The sequence below is a fragment of the Chrysemys picta genome, chromosome 2, assembly GCF_011386835.1.
Source record: "Chrysemys picta bellii isolate R12L10 chromosome 2, ASM1138683v2, whole genome shotgun sequence".
Taxonomy (NCBI): Eukaryota; Metazoa; Chordata; order Testudines; family Emydidae; genus Chrysemys; species Chrysemys picta.
The window spans coordinates 152292738-152317783 of NC_088792.1; the positions used below are offsets into that span (position 1 = coordinate 152292738).

At 47.2% G+C, this 25046-nt stretch overlaps 1 protein-coding gene across 1 annotated transcript; it reads left to right on the forward strand.

The window, feature by feature from the left end:
- Positions 1-3739: 3739 nt before the first annotated feature.
- Positions 3740-18978, forward strand: LOC101942162 (low molecular weight neuronal intermediate filament-like). Its single transcript, XM_005285225.4, has 4 exons — positions 3740-4578; positions 11666-11983; positions 13211-13335; positions 16222-18978. Exons 1-4 carry the CDS (start codon positions 3868-3870, stop codon positions 16475-16477), a joined length of 1410 nt encoding a protein of 469 aa, XP_005285282.2. The 5' UTR covers positions 3740-3867; the 3' UTR covers positions 16478-18978.
- The last annotated feature ends 6068 nt before the right edge of the window (positions 18979-25046 follow it).

Here is a 25046-nt window from a genome sequence, read left to right on the forward strand (position 1 = left end):
GCTTGTCCCTGACCTTTAAAGGACTCTCCAAGTCCCTCCCATGCCTGCTTCCCTTGGGGTCTCTCTCCTGGCTGAGCACAGGCTGCCCTTCTATCTCTCAGCAGGCCTGGGTCCTAGTCACAGGCTGCGTCTTGTCACGTGACCCCCACACTTATTCCCTTCACCCTAGGGACCTGCATCACCTGGGCCAGGTGCAGTTGAGCTCCAACCCCTTTCCCTGCCATCTCACCCTGGGACAGGTTGAAACTGGTAACCTGTGGGTAACAGTAACTGGTTGCTCCCAAAGGTGCTGAAGACACAATGGAAGAGGAAATCCTTTGGCCTGGATTGAAATTATTCCGACTGAAAGTGAATGAGAGAAAATAGGTCCAGAGTTCTCTTCCTAGCAGCAGAAAATGTAGCGATTGATAGAGGTTCAGGTCAGAAAGGACCATTATGTGCATCTAGTCACCCCTCCTGTATAACTCAGGGCTAGAATGTGACCAAGTGGTTCCTTCAGCCAACCATAGCATGGGACTGAGCCAGAGCACGTCTTTTGGAACGACATCCACATGCAGGAGAGCCAGCTGGCTACCAGAAAATCTCTCTTCTGCAGTGACGTGGGGTTAAGGAACACGGGGGAAAAGGCATGGAGGCTGTGACTAAACTTAGAGCAGCAAGGCCAGGAAAACCAGGGTTAGGTCCCAGGCCTGGCTATCAGATCTGCTGTTTTCTATTCCTGGCTTTGGGACCATGAGCGAGTCTCTGCACCGCTGGGTGCCTCGGTTTCCCCAGCTATCAAATGGAGCTAATCAAGGTTTTGTTTGTTCTCCCCATTTTACAGGGTGGGAAACCGAGACACAGTTGGGACCTGTCTACACTACAGGTCTGTCGTGCGTTTGTAATCTGCTGACCCCCACATGTTGTTCAGAGCCTATGGACAACACAGCTCCTAAAGGTACGTTTGTTCTGTGCTTATCCCCTCTGTACCAGCAGGGCTGGACAGCATTTCCACCCAGCCCCTGCCTCTGAGGGATGGATTCCCCCTCCTGACTCCCAGGATGGAGTCTTGTTGTCCTTCCTAGTGACCTCCAGTGGCAACCCCCCTCCTTGTACGGGGAGCTCCTGCCACCTCCCCCTCAGTGCCCCTGACAGCTGTTCCACCTCTAATCCACAGCTCAAGTTCTCAGACCCCACTCCTCCAGCCCCACCCAGGTTGGGTAGGGAGGGGACTGTAGCGGGGGGGCAGAAGGGATTCTGGCAGCAGTGAAGTGGGATGTGGGGAGGTTGAGACCTTTCCCCAAGTCACCCCAGCCACTAATGCTGAAGCCGCAGGATGGCAGCCCTGGTGAATGGGACGGATCGGCAGCCCCTGCTGACTGAATCCTCATGTTCTCTCCTGTATTACTTGGGTGAAATTCTGATCTCATTTCCAGCTCTTTGAGTAGCGTTAGAATTTAGCGTCTTGCATTTAGCTATGTTTTGTGCAATTCTGTGATCATCACAGAACATGAAAGCAACAAAACTAAGAAATGTTTTGTTCATTAAAGAGGCTACAAAAGAAAACTCCTCTCCCTTAATACATCATGGATTTGGCCCATTCCCCCTCCTGTTTTCTCCATGTAAAGAGACAATGTGGATTCTCTACAATCCAATCCACGCAGGGCAGCATCTCTCTCGTTTTTAAATCCCATGCCTCATCTAAGAGGGGGAAACATCAATCTACTACACAGGTGCAGCAATTATGCCTGAGTCAGCATCAGTTGATGACTTCGGTTTTACCCCCTGGACATGGTGTGCATAATGGAACATTGATTTATGGAATAAAGGTGAAGAAATCAATTGGAAGCAGCCAAGCAGCTGACAAACAGAATGCTCTGCAGGGTGGGGACAAAGCAGGATGAGCAGTGAAGTGTAAGAGACGGAGAGTGAATTCTTTCTCTCTATATTTTCCAATGACTCACTTCAGTTTCATGCTGAATTCAGCTAACTTGCATTTACAAATCTTCTGTCCTTGAAAACCAGAAATGGATTCGAAGCGCTGCTCCTGCACTTTCCTTGGCCGTCAGATCCCGCACCTCCCTTCCCCCAACACAGAAGATAACACCTTTAAAAAAAAAAAAAAGTTCTGGCTGCTTTTGGAGCTGGATCTACTCTGACTCGCACCAGCATGAACTGGGCATTACTGCACTGAAATCAATGGAGTTATATCCGTGTAAAAGTCAGTCTGAGTTCAGAATTGGGCCTCTTTTGTGCCGGGTGCCCCACCAGCAACAGACCTGTGCCTTTGTAGCTCTGCTTGTATACCTGCCCTGCTGTCCCACCACTCTGCTGCTCTGCACTAGCAGAGAACTAGTAAATGTCAGTAAATCTGACAAAACAGAGTAAGAAGACCGGTCCTGACAGCTGTGTATGTTCTGGTGTTACCTGCATCAGCAGGCAGAGCAGCCAATCAGCACGGCACATGCAAAAACAAAACAACTTCAGGATTGACCCTCATTTACATCTGTATAACCCTGTTGGATCTGGAGGTCTCTTTAAAGCAGAGATGGGCTGAAACCACACGATTTCAATCATGAGCTCAAACTAACCCAAACTGCAAGGACTTAGACCTAGGATTTTGGTTCAGCCCAGTGTGAAGAGAGCGGTCACTTAAAGAATTCCAATGGGGGTTTGGCTTTTAAATTTATCCCAGTCTAATGCAAAGCCTGTTTCACTCTGGGTCTCATTCTGTTCTCACAGCAGATAGCCCAGTCTGCATTGAAGTAACCGCCGCTGAAAGAGAAGTTGATCCTAAATGCATAGGTCTACATTTTAAGTAGGGTGACCAGATGTCCCGATTTTATAGGGACAGTCCCGATTTGTGGGTCTTTTTCTTATATAGGCTCCTATTACCCCCTCTCCCCCCCAGTCCCTGTCCCAATTTTTCACATTTGCTGTCTCGTCACCCTAATTTTAAGTGACTGCTTGTTTTGATTGCCTGTTTTTGGATTGCCAACACAAGCCACCTTTTAAAAGGGCCTGATTTTTCGGAGGTGCTGTGCCCTGCCTGTGGGCAGTTCCTGCAATTGCAGTTGTAGGTGGAGACGCCATTAAAGCGGTTCAAGTTGAGCACTCAAAATCACTAGCCGTTTGGAAATCTTGGGCCATAAAGATGACAGGTCAGTGATTTGTTGGGGGAAGGGCCTAAAGCTAGAGTCATATCCCCTCTTCTTGGTCCTCCCTTTCCCATTCCCATCCCCAAGGATGGGAAAAAAAAAAACCTATATGTTCGCTTGCCCTATACGTTTGCATTTTTCCACTCCCCACTTTTGTCAGGGCTCTGCCTGGTCACTTGCTGACTCTAGTCGCCTTCACTCTTTCCCTGCGTGAGCCCCCAGCTCTGAGACAGTGGTGGTGTCCCACCAGCATCCCTTCCAGTGATCACTGACAGCTTTGCCTACACCTGCTCTGTTCTTCCCCCACACCCCACCCCTCCTTTGTATCCTTCACCCTTTCTGGCGATTGTTGCAAGCAGCTGCATCCTCTGCCCACACCATGGGGCCACCTTGCCTAGGCACCCCCCTTCCCCTGTCAATCCTGGGGCTACACACACATTGATTCGGTGGCAGGTCCCAGCTGCAGCCAGCACTTGCTGATCAAGCGAATCTCAGGCAAGGACAGAGGCAAGTGCCTCCCTTTCAGCCCCCCGCGCGCTTTGCTCCCTCCTCCCTGCCATGCAGATTTGCAGTTGTCTGGGCGTTGTAATTTCCAGGAGCAGGAGGAAGAGGATTGGTGTTTGCGGGGCTATAAAAAGGGAGAGCCAGGCGCATTGTCCTCCCCCCGTTTCTGTGCATCACCCACCCAGCATCGTCCCTTCCCTGCCTGCAGCTCCCTCGCAGCCTCACCATGAGCTACACCAGCGACCTGCTCTACCCACCCTCCTCCTATAAGAAGATCTTCGGGGAAACTTCTCGCCTCTCCAGCAGGGTCTACAGCAGCCCGGCACCTCCCCGGGCTGCCGGCTACCGCGCCCACCATGCCAGGGACTCCTATCCTTCCTCATATCGCAAGCTGGCCGGGCCCAGCTCCGCGAACCACCTGGAGCTGCTCTCCCAGTCCAGCGCGGTGAGCAACGAGCTGAAAATCGTGCGCACCAACGAGAAGGAGCAGCTGCAAGGGCTCAACGACCGCTTCGTGACCTACATCGAGAAGGTGCACCAGCTGGAGCAGCACAACCGGCTGCTGGAGGCCGAGGTCTCCCTGTTGCGCCAGCGCCAGGCGGAGCCCTCCCGCCTGCAGCAGCTCTACGAGCAGGAGATCCGCGAGCTGCGCTCCAAGGTGGAGGAGCTGCGCCACGAGCGGGACGAGGCGCAGCTGGAGAGCCAGCAGCTGGCGCAGGGGCTGCAGCGCCTGCGGGAGCAGTGCCAGGAGGAGGCGCGCCGGCGGGAGGAAGCCGAGCTGGCCCTGCGCGAGTACAGGAAGGACGTGGACCACGCCACCCTGGCCCGGCTGGAGCTGGAGAAGAAGGTGGAGTCGCTGCTGGACGAGATCGCCTTCCTCCGGAAGGTGCACGAGGAGGAGGTGGCGGAGCTGCAAGCCTCGCTGCAGGATGCGCAGGTACCAGCGCCCTGCCCAGCCCTGCGGTGCTCACCTGCCCTTCCCCAGCATCCCCCGGCCCTGACCGGCCCGCCCTGCGCTCCCCATGTCCCTGTTCAGCCCTGCGCTCCGGTTCCCCATCTGCCCCTGCCCAGCCCTGCACGCCCTTGCCACCTGCCCCTGTCCAGCGCTGGGCTCCCAGTTCTGTATCCCCCTGACAAACGCTGCGCTCCCCTCCCCGCCTGCCCCTGGGCTCCCATCCCCTCCAGCCCTCTCAGCCCTGTACTCCCCTACGCACCTGCCCCCCGCAGCCCCAGCCCTGCTCTCTCTTCCCCTCCCCTGTCCCTGCCCAGCCCCAGCCCTGCACACTCCCTGTTCTGTATCTACCCAACCGACTAACCCTGCTGCACTAACCCTGCTGCACGGCTCTCCCCACCTGTCCCTGCCCAGCACAGTGCTCCCCTTTCTGCATCCCGCCTTCCCAGTGCTCCCCTCCTGGCAAGATGCCCAACAGCAGCCTCCCCAGGGTGGCACATAACACCCCCAAGGGCTCGGTGTTCACCTCCAGGATTCAACCACCCAGCAATCCCGTTCCACCGCCCATATCCCCAGGTGCCCAGCGCGCTTCTCCCCCCCCACATGCCACGTGGATGGGGTGTGCCTTCACTTACCCCCAATATCCGTCTCCTCCTAAGGAGCAACAGAGAGTCCTGTAGCACCTTTAAGACTAACAGATGTATTGGAGCATAAGCTTTCGTGGGTGGCATTCACCCACGAAAGCTTATGCTCCAATACATCTGTTAGTCTTAAAGGTGCCACAGGACCCTCTGTTGCTTTTTACAGATCCAGACTAACATGGCTACCCCTCTGATACTCCTAAGGAGTATTACACACACACAAACCCCTCCTCTTGTGTGCTGGATAAAGTGTGTGCTACACGCCCGCACCCCTCCGTCTCTATGCTGGATAAAGTGTGTGCTATACACACATAAGCACCCTTCCTGTGTGCTGGATGAGGTGTGTTATATGCACTGATTACCCCTCTTCTGTATGTGCTAGATGGATCGGGTGTGGCATACATGCACAATACTGCCCTCCTCCTCTATGCTGTGCATTACAGCACAGCCCTCACCCCCACCCCATGATTTTATACTTCCATAGGCTGAGCATATAGAGAGTGTTACATACCCTCCCCCTATTCTCTTCCTCTTGCATATGCTGAATGGATAGATACTAGATCCGTTGCACTGGGCACTAAGCTATTGCAGCCAGTGGATCATTGGAAGGTTATCTTTGTTAAGGTATACATTTGACTGGCTCACCTCATGGTGTTGGATGCCTGCACACAATGCCTTTGCATCCTGCAGCTATGACCCCTATACTCCTTCCCTATATTGAATGGGTAATAGGGTACTTACATATTCTGCTTTTTTGATTACATTGTATTCGGCATAAAGTCGTCTGGAAGGTTAAATCAGCGGCGCGTCTTCTTTTGCGTTGAGTATTGGATTGGCTCACATTGGACTGTTGGAAGTGTGATTCAGTTCCTTGAATACCCCAGCAAACTGTACCTTGGTTACATTATTACTAAGCCCTGCTGGGAAGATAGCATCCTGCTGCTATGCTGCAGTGCCATTGGTACAATAGGTACCTAGCGCCCACCCTGCAGAGCGCACACAATAACTATCTATTGTGCCTGAGCCACGTGCTAGTGGAATGAAAAGACCGAAGCTTAGAAAAGAAGGAAAGCTCAGTCCTGGCTTCATTCATCAGTCTGGGTTTCAAGTGAAGTTGTGGGACTATTTCTGTACATGTTGGGAGGAAAAAATGAAGCATGCTTAATGCAAAAAGTAGCTAACCCACGTTAATTCTTTGGATGTACATGAGAATAGCGGTTATCCTAATGAGCTTGTTATGCATAGGTTTCATGGGCAGCTCAGTGACAACTCTTTTGTCATGTGGGTTTCGTTAATGTCCACTTTCGCAAGGTGGTGTCAGACAAATGTTAAACTGCATGTAAAGGTATTAAAACACCAGATCCGTAAGGACAAACCCAGAGCAGCTTAGTGAAGCAGCTTTACAGCTGCAGTTGCATTATTGATGGAAACGGATGAATCTCCTGAGCATTGAAATCAATAGCTGGTGCAGAGGTATTGTAATGCAGCCTGGATTATCCAGATGGAATCATAGAAACATAGGGCTGGAAGGGAATTGAGAGGTCATCAAGTCCAGCCCCCTGCGCTGAGGCAGAGTCAAATAAATGGAGACTGCCCATGAGAGGTGTTTGTCCAGCCTGTCCTTAAAACCTCCAATGACGGGGATTCCACAATCTTCCAGAACTTAACACCCTTAGGCTAGGTCTACACTACCCGCCTGAATCGGTGGGTAGAAATTGACCTCTCGGGGATCGATTTATCGCGTCCCGTTGGGACGCGACAATCGATCCCCGAATCGACGCTCTTACTCCACCAGCGGAGGTGGGAGTAAGCGCCGTCGACAGAAAGCCGCAGAAGTCGATTTTGCCGCCGTCCTCACAGCGGGGTAAGTCGGCTGCGATACGTCGAATTCAGCTACGCTATTCACGTAGCTGAATTTGCGTATCTTAAATCGACTCCCCCCTGTAGTGTAGATGTACCCTTAGAGTTAGAAAGTGTTTCCTACTATCTACCCTCAATCTCCCTTGCTGCAGATTAAGCCAATTATGTCTTTTCCTGCCTTGCACACGGAGAACAATTGATCACCATGCTCTTTATAACACTTCTTACCTATTCGAAGACTGTTGTCAGGTCCCCCCTCCTTCTTCTTTTCTCAAGACTAAACATGCTCAGGTTTTTTAACCTTTTCTTGTAGATCAGGTTTTCTAAACTTATTATCATTTTTGTTGCTTTCCTCTGGACTCTCTCCAATTTATCCGCATCTTTCCAAAAGTGTGGCACCCAGAATTTGACACAATGCTCCAGCTGAGGCCTCACCAGTGCCGAGAGGAACAGGACAATTACCTTATGTGTGACACTCCTGTTAACTGCATCACACCATTGTCTCATGTTCAATTTGTGATCCACTACAACCCCTGGACCTTTTCCAGCAGTACAGCCACCAAGCAGTTATTCCCCATTTTGTAGCTGTGTGTTTGATTTTTTTTTTCCCCTTGCTAAGTGTAGTTCTTTACACATTTCTTTCCTGAATTTCATCTTGTTGATTTCAGACCAATTCTCCAATTTGTCAAGGTCACTTTGAATTTTAATCCTGTCTTCCAAAGTGTTTGCAACCCCTCCCAGCTTGGTGTCATCTGCAAGTTTTATAAGCGTACTTTCCACTCCATTGTGCAAATCATTAATAAAAATATTAAATAGTTTCAGACCCAGGACTGACCCCTGCTGGACCCCAGTAGATACACCCTCCCAGTCTGACAGTGAACCATTGATAACTATTCTTTGAGCACGGTCTTTCAACCAGTTGTGCACCCACCTTCTAGTAATTCCATCTAGACTACATTTTGCTTATGAGAATGTCATGTGGGACAGTTCAAAAGCCTTACTAAAATCAAGATCTATCGCATCTACTCCTTCCCCCCATCTGCTGGGCCAGTAACCCTGTCAAAGAAGGAAATTAGGTTGGTTTGGCATGATTTGTTCTTGACAAATCTATGCTGGCTAGTCCTTATAACCCCATTATCCTCTAAGTGATCACAAATTGATTGTTCAATAATTTATTTGTTCTGGCATCTTTCCAGGTATTAAAGTAAGGCTGACTGGTCTATAATTCCCAGGGTGCTCTTTGTTGCCATTCTTAAAAACAGATACTATGTTTGCCTGTCTCCAGTACTCTGGGACCTCACCCATCCACCATGGATTTCCCCTGAGATGTCACGAGGGACGCAGAATACTTTCAGATGACCAAAGCTTTGGTTAATGAAGGGAATTTTCATTTAACTTATGAAGAGGAAGGTTGCTTTTATGGCTAAAGCACTGGATTGGGATTTGAGATGAGCTCTGCTACAGATTTTTTGTGTGACTTTACCAAGTCGCTTAGTCTGACCCTGACCCAGTTTCCTGTCTGTAATATCAGGACAGTACTCTCCCATTCTTTGTCTCTCTCAATCATAAACTGTTAGGGGTGAGTAGGGACTGTATCAATCTTTGTAGGTACAACACTTAGCACATTGGGGCACGTAGATATAATTGTGATAATACCACAAATAGATTTTTTTTTTGGTGAGGCAGAGAAGGGTACAGCTCTGGATATAACAGGGAAATTTGACTATGGCTGCAATAATCAAAGTTGTGCTGTATTCTCAGAGTGCATTAAGCCTAGAAATATGAATCTTCTTCTGCTTTGTTCTCTCTTTCTTGCTTGTTTTGCTTGTTCCTCTGACAGCAGCTTTCAGTCCCTCCTTAACTATGCTACTTGCAGCAAATATATATGTTTTAGTGCTTTGCTAGATTGGAGCCAGGGTGCTCTGCACCTTACAGGGTCAAGCCAGCATAATGAGACCACTTCAGCCTTGGAGTTGCATCCGCTTACACTACAGCTGACTTTGACCCAGTACATTCCTGAATACATGAATATCTGAACTTCTCTTAGACAAGGAGCTGAAGCCCATTTCATTCAAAGGAGGACTTTCCCCTGCATTAAAGGTTTGATTTCACTTATGACCCCCCTGTGTAATGAGGTATTAATGATACCAGCAAATGCTTTTTTTTTTTTTTTATTGCATATTTGCTATAATGTCCTTTGTTTGCAAGGTTAAACTCCACTTCTGGAATGCCATTCATTTCTAATCATAGAATATCCGGGTTGGAAGGGACCTCGGAAGGTATCTAGTCCAACCCCCTGCTCAAAGCAGGACCAATCCCCAATACATAACTTATCTTCATATATAGGACTAAATCCATTGCTAGAGTTGTACCTGCATATTCCATATTCTGGGTCCATGTTCCTCAGTGAGGAACTCCACTGGTTGTATTAGAATAAATATGTGAACATAAGAACGGCCGTACCGGGTCAGACCAAAGGTCCATCTAGCCCAGTATCCTGTCTACCGACAGTGGCCAATGCCAGGTGCCCCAGAGGGAGTGAACCTAACAGGTAATGATCAAGTGATCTCTCTCTCCTGCCATCTATCTCCATCCTCTGACAAACAGAGGCTAAGGACACCATTCCTTACCCATCCTGGCTAATAGCCATTAATGGACTTCACCACCATGAATTTATCCAGTTCTCTTTTAAACGCTGTTTATAGTCCTAGCCTTCACAACCTCCTCAGGTAAGGAGTTCCACAAGTTGACTGTGCGCTGCATGAAGAAGAACTTCCTTGTATTTGTTTTAAACCTGCTGCCTATTAATTTCATTTGGTGACCCCTACTTCTTGTATTATGGGAATAAGTAAATAACTTTTCCTTATCCACTTTCTCCACATCACTCAAGATTTTATATACCTCTATCATATCCCCCCTTAGTCTCCTCTTTTCCAAGCTGAAGAGTCCTAGCCTCTTTAATCTCTCCTCATATGGGACCTGTTCCAAACCCCTAATCATTTTAGTTGCCCTTTTCTGAACCTTTTCTAGTGCCAGTATATCTTTTTTTAGATATGTGCAGGCATCTGATGAGCAAACCCTAAAATGAGCTCTTTATATCATGGCCACAATCCACCATCTGTATGGAAATTCACTGACAGACCAATAACTTTCTGGCTTTCCTAATATTTTGCATCATAAGGCCAGGTTGTGGGAAACTCTTTCAGTGTGTAAAATCTGTAATTGGCAGAGTTACAAAGAATGCAGCAGGCCCTGGGGGTTGGATTGAGAAGGCAATGCATTCTGGTTGCCCACAATGCTGTCATTTCTCTCCATGAAATGGGGGAGCAATAAACCAGGTACATGTCCACGTTTAGATTCAGATTGAACTGTGGCGGAAGGCCAGCACTGTACAGAATTCTACAGAAACACTGGACAACTTAAATAAATGAGTCATTTCACTCCTGGGTGGTGTTATGGTAGCAATTCAGCAACACTTACCAGAGCTGTGTGTAGGATCAAAAAGGACTTGCTAACTGATCCTGAACAACTCGCATATCTAAAATTAATGCTGTACCTGTCAAAGTCTTTGCTCCTCTGATGCATTTCTTTGAACCCAGGTTAATTTGCTGTGTTAACCTAGTAATTGTTGAGATACTGACTTTTAACATGAGTCAATATCTATCTAGCTATCTATCCCCAGCCATCCCCCCATCTATCTATCTCCATACACACCCTCTCTTTCACTGTCTACACACAAATACATGTAGAGAGAATGTCTGTCTAATACAGCTATCTATCTATACCTATCCACCCATGTGTCCTTTGCCTATATGGTCTTTTTGCCTACATATTTATTCACCGTGGCTATAGACAGGGGGCACGGTGGATGGTCAGCTGGTGTAAACTGACATCGCTCCACTGACTTCAGAGGAGCTATGCAGATTTACACCAGCTAAGGATCTGGTCCATATAATGTGTATTTTATAGCTATACCATATCCCGCATGTGGAGGCGGGGGTCCTGCAGTGTTCCCCCGGCTATGCGACATTCTGTCATGCACCGGTGACTGCCCGCTTCCTGTCCACCAATCCACTTCGTTAGGACTTATTCCTGCCCCAAATATCTGAATAATTTGGCTAGCTGCTGGGGAAACCCCACAGGGGCAAGCAACATCTCCCCCTGCCTTCAGGCCATCCCGTGACGGCAGAGGAGCTCCAGGACCATGCATGACTGTGGAGAGAAGAGCCATGTAGCACTAAATCCCCTGACTTCATTTCTACCTTGTCCTTAATTCAAAGAGCCTCTGTATTGGGACCGCATGGTGCTGGGCTCCACCGCTCCGTATGGGAGCCATTTGTCCTCCGGCTTGCTTCGTGCAGAGGAAACACAGCTGTTCCCCTGTGTCCTGAGCGCTCCAGCTCTGCATGGGGGACAAGGGGCAGGATCTGGGCCATCATTCAGGCCATGCAGCCTAGGATGTCGGGAAACAGCCCTGAGCAGCTTCAGTGTCTTTGTATTCCTATCCGTTTCCCCGTGCTTCATGCTGTCTGTGTGTGGGGTGGGGTCCCTTCCTTCTGTGCCCTCTCCAGGTCTCAGTGGAGGTGGACGTGAGCAAGCCTGACCTCACGGCCGCTTTGAAGGAGATCCGCATGCAGTACGAGGTCCTTTCCGCCCGGAACCAGCAGTCCGCCGAAGAGTGGTACAAATCCAAATTTGCCAACTTCACCGAGGAGGCGGCTCGCAGCAGTGACAGCATCCGCCAGGCCAAGGAGGAGATCACGGAGTACAGGCGCCAGCTGCAGGCCCGCAACATCGAGGTCGAGGCTCTGAGGAATGCCAACGAGTCCCTGGAGAGGCAGCTGCAGGAAGCGGAGGAGAGGAGCAATGGGGAGATCCATAATCTGCAGGTAGAATCATAGAATATCAGGGTTGGAAGGGCCTTCAGGAGGTCATCTAGTCCAACCCCCTGCTCAAAGCAGGACCAATCCCTAAATGGCCCCCTCAATGATTGCACTCACAACCCTGGGTTTAGCAGGCCAATGCTCAAACCACTGAGCTATCCCTGACACTTGCCAATAGACATCGGCTTCTTATTTGTTTCCAACTCAAGAGCTCACTTGCAGCCCTAGGAATCAGAGACTCAAGTGGCAAAATGCCAGATATGCATCTAGCAAGATTATCCTGGGCTTTTGTCTTTCCTGATAGCTTGTGGAGGCCACGCTTTTGGGCACGTTTGCACTGGGAAGAAGACGGTCCTTACACAGAGATGGGATGTACTTAGCAAACCTTGCCCTGAATGGGAGGGGGAGAGACTATGATAGTAACATTTCTATAATATCTCCCGCCTGTGATCTTCAAACACTTTGAAAACATACATTCACTACCCCACCCTCCAGCCCCGGGTGAGGTAGATTGTAAGTATTATTAGCCCCATGTCTCATCTTGGGAAACTGAGGCACAAAGCATTCATTGATCTTTGGGGGCCTCTGTTTTTTGGATGTCCACTGAGGGGCTGATTTCCAGAGGTGCTCGAATTCCAATTGCACCTCCCAAATTGTTAGATCTAAAATTTCAAAGAAGTCCAAGTGACTTGCCCAAGATCAGGCTGTGAGCCAACAATAGAACCCAGGAGTCCGGGCTTCTAGTCTCCCGATTTGACTATTAGATTAGATAGAAAAAATAATAATCACATGAACTCCTTTGAGGAACAGAGCTCATTGCTAGAACAGCAGACGTCTGATATGCTGGGGAAGGGACCAGCCCAAACGAATGTTTGATCGTATTAGTAAATGTATAGGATCGCTACTGAGATTTGGGATATGCACTGTATAAACACATAATAAGACAATTCCTGCCCTGCAGAGACTGCAGTTGAAATAAACAAGGCAGAGGTGGGAGGGAAAGAGAGGTGAAATGACTTGCTCTGCTCAAACAGCAAGTCAGTGGCATAGCCAGGAATAGAAAACCCAGTCCAGTCTGAGTCCCAGTCCAGCACTCTAATCCACTGGACCACACCGATATCTCCTCCTGAGATCAGTTTGAACAACACATATGGAAGGAGGGGCACTAAAAGCAAATGAGAGGGACCTACTGACATGATCAAAATGTTCTCCCTTCTACTTCTTTTTCTGCAGGAGACTATTAACCAGCTTGAAAATGCTCTAAGGACGACCAAGGGAGAGATGGCTCGTCACCTCCGAGAGTACCAAGACCTGCTGAATGTGAAGATGGCCCTGGATATTGAAATAGCTGCATACAGGTAAAATGATATCAATAGGCCTTCTTCCCCTATGGCTTTGGGGTTGTTTGATGCTGGCGGTCACACCTCTCCGTTTGCGTAGAAAGAAACAAATACCCAGAAACATTATACCCCTGGATATTCCGTAAGATTGTGTAGCAATCCAGCTGCGCAGTTCTGTAATGAGAATAATGAGAAAAATTGCAGCAGATGCCCAGGTTCGGCTCAGGGTTAGAACTGGTCAAAAGCCCCCACCCCCCATTGCTCCTATTTTTACTCCTGACCTCCTCATACGCAAACGCATTTTAAAGTTTCCAGAGATTAATAGATTCTAAGGCAGGAAGGGACCACTGTGATCATCTAGTCTCACCTCCTGCATAACACAGGGCAGAAAAGGTCCCCAAAAATAATTCCTTGAGCAGAGCCTTTAAAAAAACATCCAAAAAAGGAATCCATAGCAATATGCATTAGGAAACCTAGATCAAAATGCTGTACAGCAGCCATCTGTCTGTCTAGGTCTTCAAGCTGGGATTTTCAAATGACCTAAGGGAGTTAGGTGCTTAGATCCCATTTAAATAGGAATATGGTATCCAGCTCCGTTATTCGTCTTCAAAGATCCCTGACATATATCACTGTCATCACCATGTTGCTTGGACACTCATCTCCATGGCCTTACTGATGTCACGTAGTTGTGACGCTCTCGTCAGGGAATCCAGAACCCTAAGCCACCGTGTTACCCCTCTGCCTCGACAAGTGAGAGCTTTGCGGCTGCTAAACTGTGCATCAGCTACCCGATGCTCCAGTGTGTCTGCCTTGCTAACAAGCTCCTCCAGACTCTGCCAGTCCAAACCTGGCCCTGCAGGTAAGAATCAGTGAAGCCCAGGTCCTGAGTTCCTGAGACATCTCCCTGCAGCGTCCAGTCCTTCTCACTGGACACGCTTAGAAATTATGAAGTTTGCTGCTTCCGAAGAGACAGAGCACTCACCAGCCTGTTTGGCTGAGGACTCATGCATCGATATAACAGCGCTGGGGTGGTTTTGTATAAAACAAGAACAAGTTATGTGATGTGGCCGTGAAAAAAGCTAATGCGGTCTTGGGGTGCATCAGGCAAGGTATTTCCAGTAGAGATAAGGAGGTGTTAGTACCGTTATACAAGGCACTGGTGAGACCTCATCTGGAATACTGTGTGCCATTCTGGTCTCCCGTGTTTAAGAAGGATGAATTCAAACTGGAACAGGTACAGAGAAGGGCTACTAGGATGAGCCGAGGAATGGAAAACCTGTCTTATAAAAGGAGACTCAAAGAGCTTGGCTTATTTAGCCTAACTAAAAGAAGGCTGAGGGGAGATATGATTGCTCTCTATAAATATATCAGAGGGATAAATACCAGGGAGGGAGAGGAATTATTTAAATTCAGTACAAATGTGGACACAAGAACAAATGGATATAAACTGGCCATCAGGAAGTTTAGACTTGAAATTGGACGAAGGTTTCTAACCATCAGAGGAGTGAAGTTCTGGAACAGCCTTCCAAGGGGAGCAGTGGGGGCAAAAGACATATCTGGCTTCAAGACTAAGCTTGATAAGTTTATGGAGGGAATGGTATAATGGGATAGCCTACTTTTGGCAATTAATTGGTCTTTGACTATTAGTGGTAAACATGCCCAATGGCCTATGATGGGATGGGATCTGAGTTACTACAGAGAATTCTTTCCTGGGTGTCTGGCTGGTGAGTCTTGCCCACATGCTCAGGGTTTAGCTGATCACCATATTTGGGGTCAGGAAGGAATTTTCCTCCAGGGCAGATTGGCAGAGGCCCTGGGGGTTTTTCGCCTTCCTCTGCAGCAATGGGCACGGGTCACTTGCTGGAGGATTCTCTGCACCTTGAAGTCTTTAAACCATGATTTGAGGACTTCAATGGCTCAGACACAGGTTTGATACAGGAGTGGGTGGGTGAGATTCTGTGGCCTGCGTTGTGCAGGAGGTCAGACTAGATGATCATAATGGTCCCTTCTGACCTTAAAGTCTAAGTTTATTAATAAAGACCACAGATTTAAGTGATATCAGGCAAGAATAAAAGAGAAAAAAGGATTAAACAACACAAAAATAATATGCTTTCTAGTGCCTAAAACTTCATTCTAGGAAGATATATCTTTCTCATTTGTAGCAAATTATCAGCAAGGACCTACCATTCACAGGCTCAGAGGGTGCTGTACCCTATGTCCCCTTGTGATGGATAACTAAGGGTTCTTTCCCCTTCTTTTTGTAGTCCTGTGAACCTTTGAAGTGTATCCATGTAAATTTTTTCTCCCCTGCTGCTTGTGAAGATGCCAGGCTGTCTCCTTCGTCCTCTGGTCAATCTGTTTCTCTGCTTGACTTAATCACTTGTTTTCCCTTCGATGTAAATGTCTTTTCATTGTCTCTGGCCTCACCTTGCTCAATATGCATTGGGGATGCAGGCAAACAAGCAGCCAAGACAGCATTCCTTTGTCAAGGGCAGACTGCCTCCAAAAGCCTATTTTAATAACATATTTCAAGCTCGCATCTGTAATGCTATATATGCGACCTGGACACAGACCCCTGCGGTGATATTCATGACCAGCGTGTCGCCAGTTTTTATCTGATTCCTTCCACGACACGGTTTGGCTGGATAGTTTGTCTGGAGTGTGCCTGTGAAATAGCTCTTCGGGTCTCAGGAGCCGTAGAGGCTGTTCCTTCCTGGGGGCAATGTGCTGATTGATCGCTTGGCTGCTTTCCCATGGTGGGGGGGAAGTTCCCCGTTGCCACATCTCGATGAAAACTGATCTGGGAAGGATATTTTAGAAAGGAGAAGGCAGGGATCTGAAATCTTGCTCCAGCAAGCAGCTTTATTGCATCTTTCTTGGTGTTTCTCTCTCCCCCACCCCCAGGAAATTACTGGAAGGGGAGGAAACGCGGCTAAGCACCGCCAGCAGCGGGAACACCTTCGGCCTTGGCTACACGTTCTCATCTAGCCCTTTCTCCGGCGCAAAAGCCTTCTCCGCCAGCACGGTCACTGTCAGGAGGGAGGAGAAGCGAGACCTGCAGGAAAGCATCAAGGACCCCAGACTTTCAGAGGAGCCGAAGCCTGCCGAGGAAGATCAGCCCAGAGAAGGAAAGGTCGAAGCCGTCCCAGCCAAGAACTAAACTGGAGTGAAGTCGCTATGCACCTCCCCAGGGGGAAAAGGAGTCCCTCACAGGCGAGAGATTACATTGTGTTCTAATGTAGCCAATTACAGTAACACTGAGCGGCAGCCTGGTCCAGTGGCTAGTGCTCCTGACTGGGACTCAGAGACCTGGGTTCTAGTCCCAGCTCTGCCACTGGCCTGCTGGGTGACCTTGGGCAAGTCACTTCACCTCCCCGTGCCTCAGTTTCCTCTCTCACCTTGTCTGTAGATTGTAAGCTTCTCTGGGCAGGGACTGTCTCTGGCTATGTGTTTGTACAGCGCCTAGCACAATGGGGCCTTGATCTCCGTTGGAACCTTTGGTGCTACTATTATAATGCTCGTAGAACAAAGGTATGTATGTGTGTCCCCTGCCCTCTCCAGGCTCGACTTCCAGGCCCTCGTCCTGTTCACACTGCACATGGTGGTAAAACATTCCAGTGACTTCAGCGGGGTCAGAATTGGGCCCCTACATAACAGTGTCCAGGGCTTCAGAGCCCTGACCCCTCCCTCCCACACCCTGCAGTGCACCGTTAGCTGCTCCAACCCCTATTCTCTCCGTTGCGGTTTATAGAGTAGGCTCAGTTGAATGGGAGGTTGGCTGGTGCAGAACCAAACCTTGGTCCCTGTTGAAGTAAATATTGACACTCCCATAAATTCTAGGAGACCATTTTACTGGCCCAAAGCCTGGCAAACTTGGTCTAGTTGCCTGAAAGGATTGGGAACCAAAGCCACTAAATACCGTATGGAAACCAAGTGAGAATGAGGGTGTAAATGGTTTTTTTTGAAAGGCCCCTAGCCACACCTATTATTCGGCAATAGCTAGAGCAGTGTTTCCCAAACTGCGGGTCACCGCCCCGAATGGGGATGGGCCATCAGCAGATGGTGTCACGGCGATCCCTAGGGTTCAGAGGACACCATTTTGCTCTGCACAGCGTGACCTTGCATGTATGGTGCGTGCAAAGTCACAATGCCTGGAGGGCGCCATTTTGCTCTACAAAATGGCTACCTCTGCACAGTGAGCCCTCGCATGCACTATACGGATGAGGTCATGCTGTGCAGAGGATGCTATTTGGCTCTTCAAAATGGCATCCTCCATGCTGTCTGGGGTCCCGGGAGAAAATAAGTCATTAAAATGGGTCGTGCCAGCAAAAAAGTTTGAGAACCCCCGATCTAGAGCATGTTCATAGATGGTCAGCCAGTTTCTTCCATTCCCCCTTTCCCTGGTCTTTGTTGGGAGTTATCTCAGCCCCTCCCTACTCATGAGACTCCTTCCACTCTTACACCTTGCTCTGCCTTTCCTGGGTTGTCTTAGCTATACCAGCAAACCCTTTCTAGTGTAGATAAGGCCATGCACGACAAGAGGAGAGACAGACAAGCTCTGGTTTAGGGCCAGATTCTGATGCATTTACTCACACTGAATAGCACCTTACTCCATAAGCGGTCTCATTGGGGTACTAGAAAGGGTCTCAGTGTAAATAAGGGTATTAAGAATCTGGCCCTTCGAGACGAATTTTCACAAGAGCACACTTGGTGTGTTTGGTGTGGAGCCTTTCTGCCAATCTGGCCCGGATTTGGGAATTTTCAAATTTAGCCCTTCTTGGGCTAATAGTTGGATAGTGGATTCATAGCTCTTCTTTAAAAAACAGGATTTGGGGCGTGTAGGGCAGATTGCATCAGTAATATTTTCTGGGAACGGCAATCTGAAGACGTGTAACATCCAAAATGATGAAGATGTTGTGGAAATTCAGGTGCTGTAATTATGATGCAGAGAGACCGTCTGTAAATACAGTCTGATATCCTTCAGTTAACATCCATATGTTATTTGTCTGTCTCTCTTCCAATCCATGAATGTACCCGGGGGGGGGGAGGGGAGAATTGTATCATGAAAGTGAATGTTCTGTAGAAAGAATTAGCTTGATATTCTGAATGTAGAGCAGACAGCGATTGGTCGCTGGGGACATTAGAGTTCTGTTAGAGGGCTTGAGGTAGGCTTAAAACTTTAGTCTAGAGCTGGTCAAAATGGTTCGAATTTCAAAACTTTGACAATTTCAGAATTTGACATTTGAAGGGGGGGAAAATTGGGGAGAAACTTTCTCCCCATTTTTCAGTCAACTGGAGATCTGGTCAAAATGTTGAATTTCAGAACAGAAAACGAGAGAAAAATATTTCACCCAGATCTTTTGTGAATGATTTGACCACGTCAACTTTAGACTGTTACTGAATGCAGATCCATGGCCTAATCTAGAATGTGTATGTATAGTGGAATGTAGACTGATCATAAGACAATGGTTATTGCAAGTGCTCTTTCTTTAATCGATAAGACGTTTTGGATCGAGGTCTCATTTTTGCATGAAGCTACCTTTCAGATAATTTAAATGTGACTTTCCTCTTTTTCCATTAAAATATTCTTTGTTTATTTGGAAGGCAAATGAATAGAAAACCGAACCCCCAATAAACAGTACGTTGGTGTCTGAACAAAAATGTTGTTTGCAGCTTGTAAACTCATCTGCCTGGCATCCTAGGTCCGATCCTCAGCATGTATCTCCATCAATGTCTGTGAAGCTACGTTGATTTCCCCCAGCTGAGGATCTGCTCCTGTATTTCTAAGACTCATTTGTTTAACACATGTGCCATACGCTAGTCCAAGGACCAGGATTTGGTTGTTGGCTTCAGCATTTTTAGTTCTCTATGTGCTTTGTTTTTGTCCGTTTCTTTCCCCCATTGGAAATACTGGGCCAGATCTTCAGTTGATGTAAATCGGCATAACTCTGCTGAAGTCAGTGGAAACACACTGATTTACACCAGCTCAATATCCGGCTCTGTATTTAAAGCCCATTGCAAAATGCCTGTAGGGGGTGCAGTTCAGACAGCGAGTGCAAGGCCTATGCACCGGTTAAGCCTTCAGAATTGGACAGATTCTTTGCAAAGGAGTGAGTTTCACCCCTAGGCAACAGTTGTGACAAAGGAGTTGGGGTGGGAGGGAACAGCATTCAAACAACAGAATGAACACAGTCGGAATCTATATATTGTAACAGAGGGTACTCACTTGCACCAGCCAAGCTTTTTTTTTGCGGTGTGGGGGCTCTCTTCTCCATAATACAGATCACAGGCTGCGGTGTAGTTAGAAGAGCATGTTTTGCTCTTGTTTTTAATTGAATCACGTGGGGTTGGAGCGGGGGACGGGATATAATTTTAAATCACAGAGAGTCGGGTGGACAACAGATTCATGAATTCAAACTAGTTATTTTAACTCCCAAAAATAATTCGAGAGGTTCTGAAAACTTCTAGTTCCCCCGGGGCTGCCTTTCCCTAGGTGCTTGTGCCGCTTTGTTCTTTAAACTAGAGACGATGATCGCATAATGAACTCGTACCGTGTAGAACTGCCTGGGCACCCAGCAGCAGGCTCCTAGGTTGAAAGGCCTAGTAAATAGCCTCCTCTGAAATCTCCAATGGCTGGATCCAACTCCTCTGGAAAGTTTAATGCTTGGGGGCACATCCAATTCTGAGTTAATGGAAAGACTTCCAGGGGCAGATCTTCAGCTGGTGACAATGGTCCTAGTGCTATTTGGGAGGCAGTGTGGCCTAGGAGATAGAGCACTGCACTGCGACTCGGAAGACCTGGCTTCTATTCCCCGTTCTGTAGTTGTACCTGTACAAAACCGTGTGGGTAGCCCAAGCTTTACTCAGGCCGAGTATTACTTAGAACCCTAAGTCTCAGCACCGTGTCTCAGGATACAAAGCCAGGGGCATAGGCCCTCTATTAAATTTGCCACTGTTGGCTCTCTGCTGTCAGTTCTTCTTCCAAGACTGCTCAAAGGCCCACTTTGTGTGTCATTTCCCCCACTTGTAGAAATGGGAATTCTGATTTTGTTATTGTTTTGCCCATCTTGGGGAAAGTGCTTTGAGATTGTCAGGTGACAAGGACTCTCGGTGGAAGTTTGGCTGTTGCTACAATGGAACTTAATACGTTGCCGACACATTACAAGGGCTTGAGCCTTGCACTGTGATGCACCGTGAGTGGAATTTCAGTATATCTGATCCAACTGTATTCCTCTCCCCATAAAACCTCTACTCCATCATTTACCGCTGCCAGTCACACAAAGCCTTTGTCTAGACGTGTCCTAGGTATGAATAACGGCAATAGCCTTTCCTTGACCTCTTTATTAGTATAAGTGACTATTAACTGTATTCGATTAAAAACACAGGCTACATGAATAAAAAATCCCTTGCAGGGAGAGTTTACTTCCAATAACAGTCATGGCACTGGGACTTCCTGGGAACTAACAGAGTAAGCCAGTGGCTCATTAATCCCCAGGAGGTTATTGCTAATATAATCAGAACATGGGGAAAAAATCCTATGGATTTCTTAGGGGGTGAAGCAGTTTGCTAGGTGTATTCAGGGCCTTTCTAAAGAGTTAATGCTCTTTACAGTTCATTGTCCAGTCTGATCAATTGAATCATCTCCCAGTAATCAGTTAAATTAACAATTTCCAGTAGCAGCTATCTTTGGGGGGTATTTATTGTTTCCTGTGGAACTCAATAAAAAGGATGCGGAACTTTCTGTTAATTAGGTCACTGATTAATTTCATCCTCTGTTTTATTGGATTAAAAGCCTCAGGTACCAAACCATTTCTATTAAAAACGATATGATTTCTACCCTTTATACGGGTTGATTTTGATAGCTCTAGGCAGTTAGCAATGGGTAATGCTATATATAGAAAGTTGCTGTTAGGGGTTTGGAACAGGTCCCATATGAGGAGAGATTAAAGAGGCTAGGACTTTTCAGCTTGGAAAAGAGGAGACTAAGGGGGGATATGACAGGTATATAAAATCATGAGAGGTGTGGAGAAAGTGAATAAGGAAAAGTTATTTACTTGTTCCCATAATATAAGAACTAGAGGCCACCAAATGAAATTAATGGGCAGCAGGTTTAAAACACATAAAAGGAAGTTCTTCACACAGTGCACAGTCAACCTGTGGAACTCCTTGCCTGAGGAGGTTGTGAAGGCTAGGACTATAACAGTGTTTAAAAGAGAACTGGATACATTCATGGAGGTTAAGTCCATTAATTGCTATTAGCCAGGATGAGTAAGGAATGGTGTCCCTAGCCTCTGTTTGTCAGAGGGTGGAGATGGATGGCAGGAGAGAGATCACTTGATCGTTACCTGTTAGGTTCACTCCCTCTGGGGCACCTGGCATTGGCCACAGTCAGTAGACAGGATACTGGGCTGGATGGACCTTTGGTCTGACCCAGTATGGCCATTCTTATGTTCTGTTTACCCTAATAACAAGGAAGGCCAGAGCGGTGAGTTAAAAAAAGCTTCTGTGAAAACGAAAGTTGCCTACATTGTGTTATTCAAACATTGCTATCGAGATTATAAGTGCTACCATGTGCTAGAGGTGTTCAGATGGATAAGATCAGCTATTTACTTTAAAGTGATAGGTATGCATTTGATTTAAATTAGATGGCACTACACTAATAATAGTACTTAATAACTAATAATGAAGTCTGGGATTTTCAAAGGAGATCAGCAGAGTTAGGCACACATTGAAAGTCAATAGGAATTGGGTACCTAAAGCCGTTAGGCCCCAGGGGAAGCCCTTATCCTTTGCATTTCTAGCAGCACTTGTCAGATCTCAATGCTTTGGTTTTCCAACAGCTTTGTTCTTGTCATTTAACTGCCTGTTGGTAAAGTCTGCAAACATGCAGTCAGTCAGTTGGGTTTTCCCCCATATCTGTTATGGAAAGTTGCAGAGTTGAAAACCCTTAAAGAGAACATCATGTGTATACAAATCCCGGACAAATAAAGGAGGGGGGAAATTGCACAAAGGCCCCCTGCAAGCCAACTCTTCCCAAGAAGGTAATTTGTATGAGAGCTGAAAAACAAAGCTTTGCGGATGTTTTAAAACACACAGGCCCAGATGCACAAGAGTAATTCGGCTCCTGACGTCCAGTGACTTTTTAGGAATACAGCAGAGCCCGCTTATAACTTGATCATAGTGAAATGCTACTTTATAGTGATGTCCCATGGTGCTTCAGGGCATGTCAATGGACTTTGGCCCAGATCCTCAAAGGTACTTTGATGCCTAATTCCCAATGGGGAGTTTGACTTTGAGGCTCTGGTTCTTTCATTCTGCTGTGTTCTCATTTCACTCATATTCCACTCTACTAATTCCCTTCCAATAAAGTCATTGGGCAGATCCTCAGGTAAAGTCAATGGAGGAGGTATCTGAGCCTCTAGCTATTATCTTTGGAAAATCATGGGAGACAGGAGAGATTCCAGAAGACTGGAAAAGGGCAAATATAGTGCCCATCTATAAAAAGGGAAATAAAAACAACCCAGGAAACTACAGACCAGTTAGTTTAACTTCTGTGCCAGGGAAGATAATGGAGCAAGTAATTAAGGAAATCATCTGCAAACACTTGGAAGGTGGTAAGGTGATAGGGAACAGCCAGCCTGGATTTGTGAAGAACAAATCATGTCAAACCAATCTGATAGCTTTCTTTGATAGGATAACGAGCCTTGTGGATAAGGGTGAAGCTGTGGATGTGGTATACCTAGACTTTAGTAAGGCATTTGATACGGTCTCGCATGATATTCTTATCGATAAACTAGGCCAATACAATTTAGATGGGGCTACTATAAGGTGGGTGCATAACTGGCTGGATAACCGTACTCAGAGAGTTGTTATTAATGGTTCCCAATCCTGCTGGAAAGGCATAACGAGTGGGGTACCGCAGGGGTCTGTTTTGGGACCGGCTCTGTTCAATATCTTCATCAACGACTTAGATATTGGCATAGAAAGTACGTTTATTAAGTTTGCGGATGATACCAAACTGGGAGGGATTGCAACTGCTTTGGAGGACAGGGTCATAATTCAAAATGATCTGGACAAATTGGAGAAATGGTCTGAGTTAAACAGGATGAAGTTTAACAAAGACAAATGCAAAGTGCTCCACTTAGGAAGAAAAAATCAGTTTCACACATACAGAATGGGAAGAGACTGTCTAGGAAGGAGTACGGCAGAAAGGGATCTAGGGGTTATAGTGGACCACAAGCTAAATATGAGTCAACAGTGTGATGCTGTTGCAAAAAAAGCAAACATGATTCTGGGATGTATTAACAGGTGTGTTGTGAGCAAGACACGAGAAGTCATTCTTCCGCTCTACTCTGCTCTGGTTAGGCCTCAGCTGGAGTAGTGTGTCCAGTTCTGGGCACCGCATTTTAAAAAAGATGTGGAGAAATTGGAAAGGGTCCAGAGAAGAGCAACAAGAATGATTAAAGGTCTTGAGAACATGACCTATGAAGGAAGGCTGAAAGAATTGGGTTTGTTTAGTTTGGAAAAGAAAAGACTGAGAGGGGACATGATACCAGTTTTCAGGTATTTAAAAGGGTGTCATAAGGAGGAGGGAGAAAACTTGTTCACCTTAGCCTCTAAGGATAGAACCAGAAGCAATGGGTTTAAACTGCAGCAAGGGAGGTCTAGGTTGGACATTAGGAAAAAGTTCCTAACTGTCAGGGTGGTTAAACACTGGAATAAATTGCCTAAGGAGGTTGTGGAATCTCCATCTCCGGAGATATTTAAGAGTAGGTTAGATAAATGTCTATCAGGGATGGTCTAGACAGTATTTGGTCCTGCCATGCAGGCAGGGGACTGGACTCGATGACCTCTCGAGGTCCCTTCCAGTCCTAGAATCTATGAATCTATGAGCACTGCTGATGTATATTAGCTGATGATCTGGCCCATCATCAGCTAGCGTAGCAGTGAAATGCTACATTTGGAGGGGTCTCTCTTCCTGTGAGCTGGCCAGAAGGACCCCTAAGCGCCAGGTTTGTCTATATTGACAGGTTTCAGAGTAGCAGCCGTGTTAGTCTGTATCCGCAAAAAGAAGAACAGGAGTACTTGTGGCACCTTAGAGACTAACAAATTTATTAGAGCATAAGCTTTCGTGGACTACAGCCCACTTCTTCGGATGCTATAGTTGTTCCTAGATGTGGTCTATGCTGGGGTCCTGATTATTTGCTGTTCTCCAGCTTGTGCAGTCACTGACACCAGTGCAAAGCATTACCAGATCAGACTGGTAATGTTTTCAATCTGCATTGCACAGGGGTGAATGGCTGCACCAGGTATAGGGTGGAGGAGAATCTGCCTCAGAGAAGTTTAGGGAATTTCTCCTCCACCACTGTAGTGCAGGTGCGGCTCCACTGCCTGAGTCCAGTCTGTGCTCATGCTCCCAACTGTGGCTTGGGTTAGTAGAAGATTTCTGTAAAATTCTCAGTGTAGATGCAGCCCTGGGGAGAGGACCAGGTTTTGTTACAGCTGTTCTCCACTGGGAGTGAAAACATGGTTCCCCAGAGATGTTTCTACAGCTGCTTGCACCCCCTGAGATCTCAAGGAGCGATGAAAAGTCCTGCTACTACTCCCAGTATTATGAGGTGGGGCTGCTTTTTGTCAGGTAAGGTCTTTCTTGTTACAGTACTATAATCTCTAAGGGTCTCTTTGGGAGCATGGTTAAATGCCAGCTCACCATGCAGATGCCTGTGGCT

What these genes read in the sequence shown, in the direction of transcription:
- LOC101942162 (XM_005285225.4), top strand. Translation starts at nt 3,868, where the DNA reads ATGAGCTACACCAGCGACCTGCTCTACCCACCCTCCTCCTATAAGAAG. An exon ending in GGGAGATCCATAATCTGCAG is followed by an intron (nt 11,984 to 13,210) that starts GTAGAATCATAG and finishes CTTTTTCTGCAG; the next exon opens with GAGACTATTAACCAGCTTGA. An exon ending in ATTGAAATAGCTGCATACAG is followed by an intron (nt 13,336 to 16,221) that starts GTAAAATGATAT and finishes CCCCACCCCCAG; the next exon opens with GAAATTACTGGAAGGGGAGG.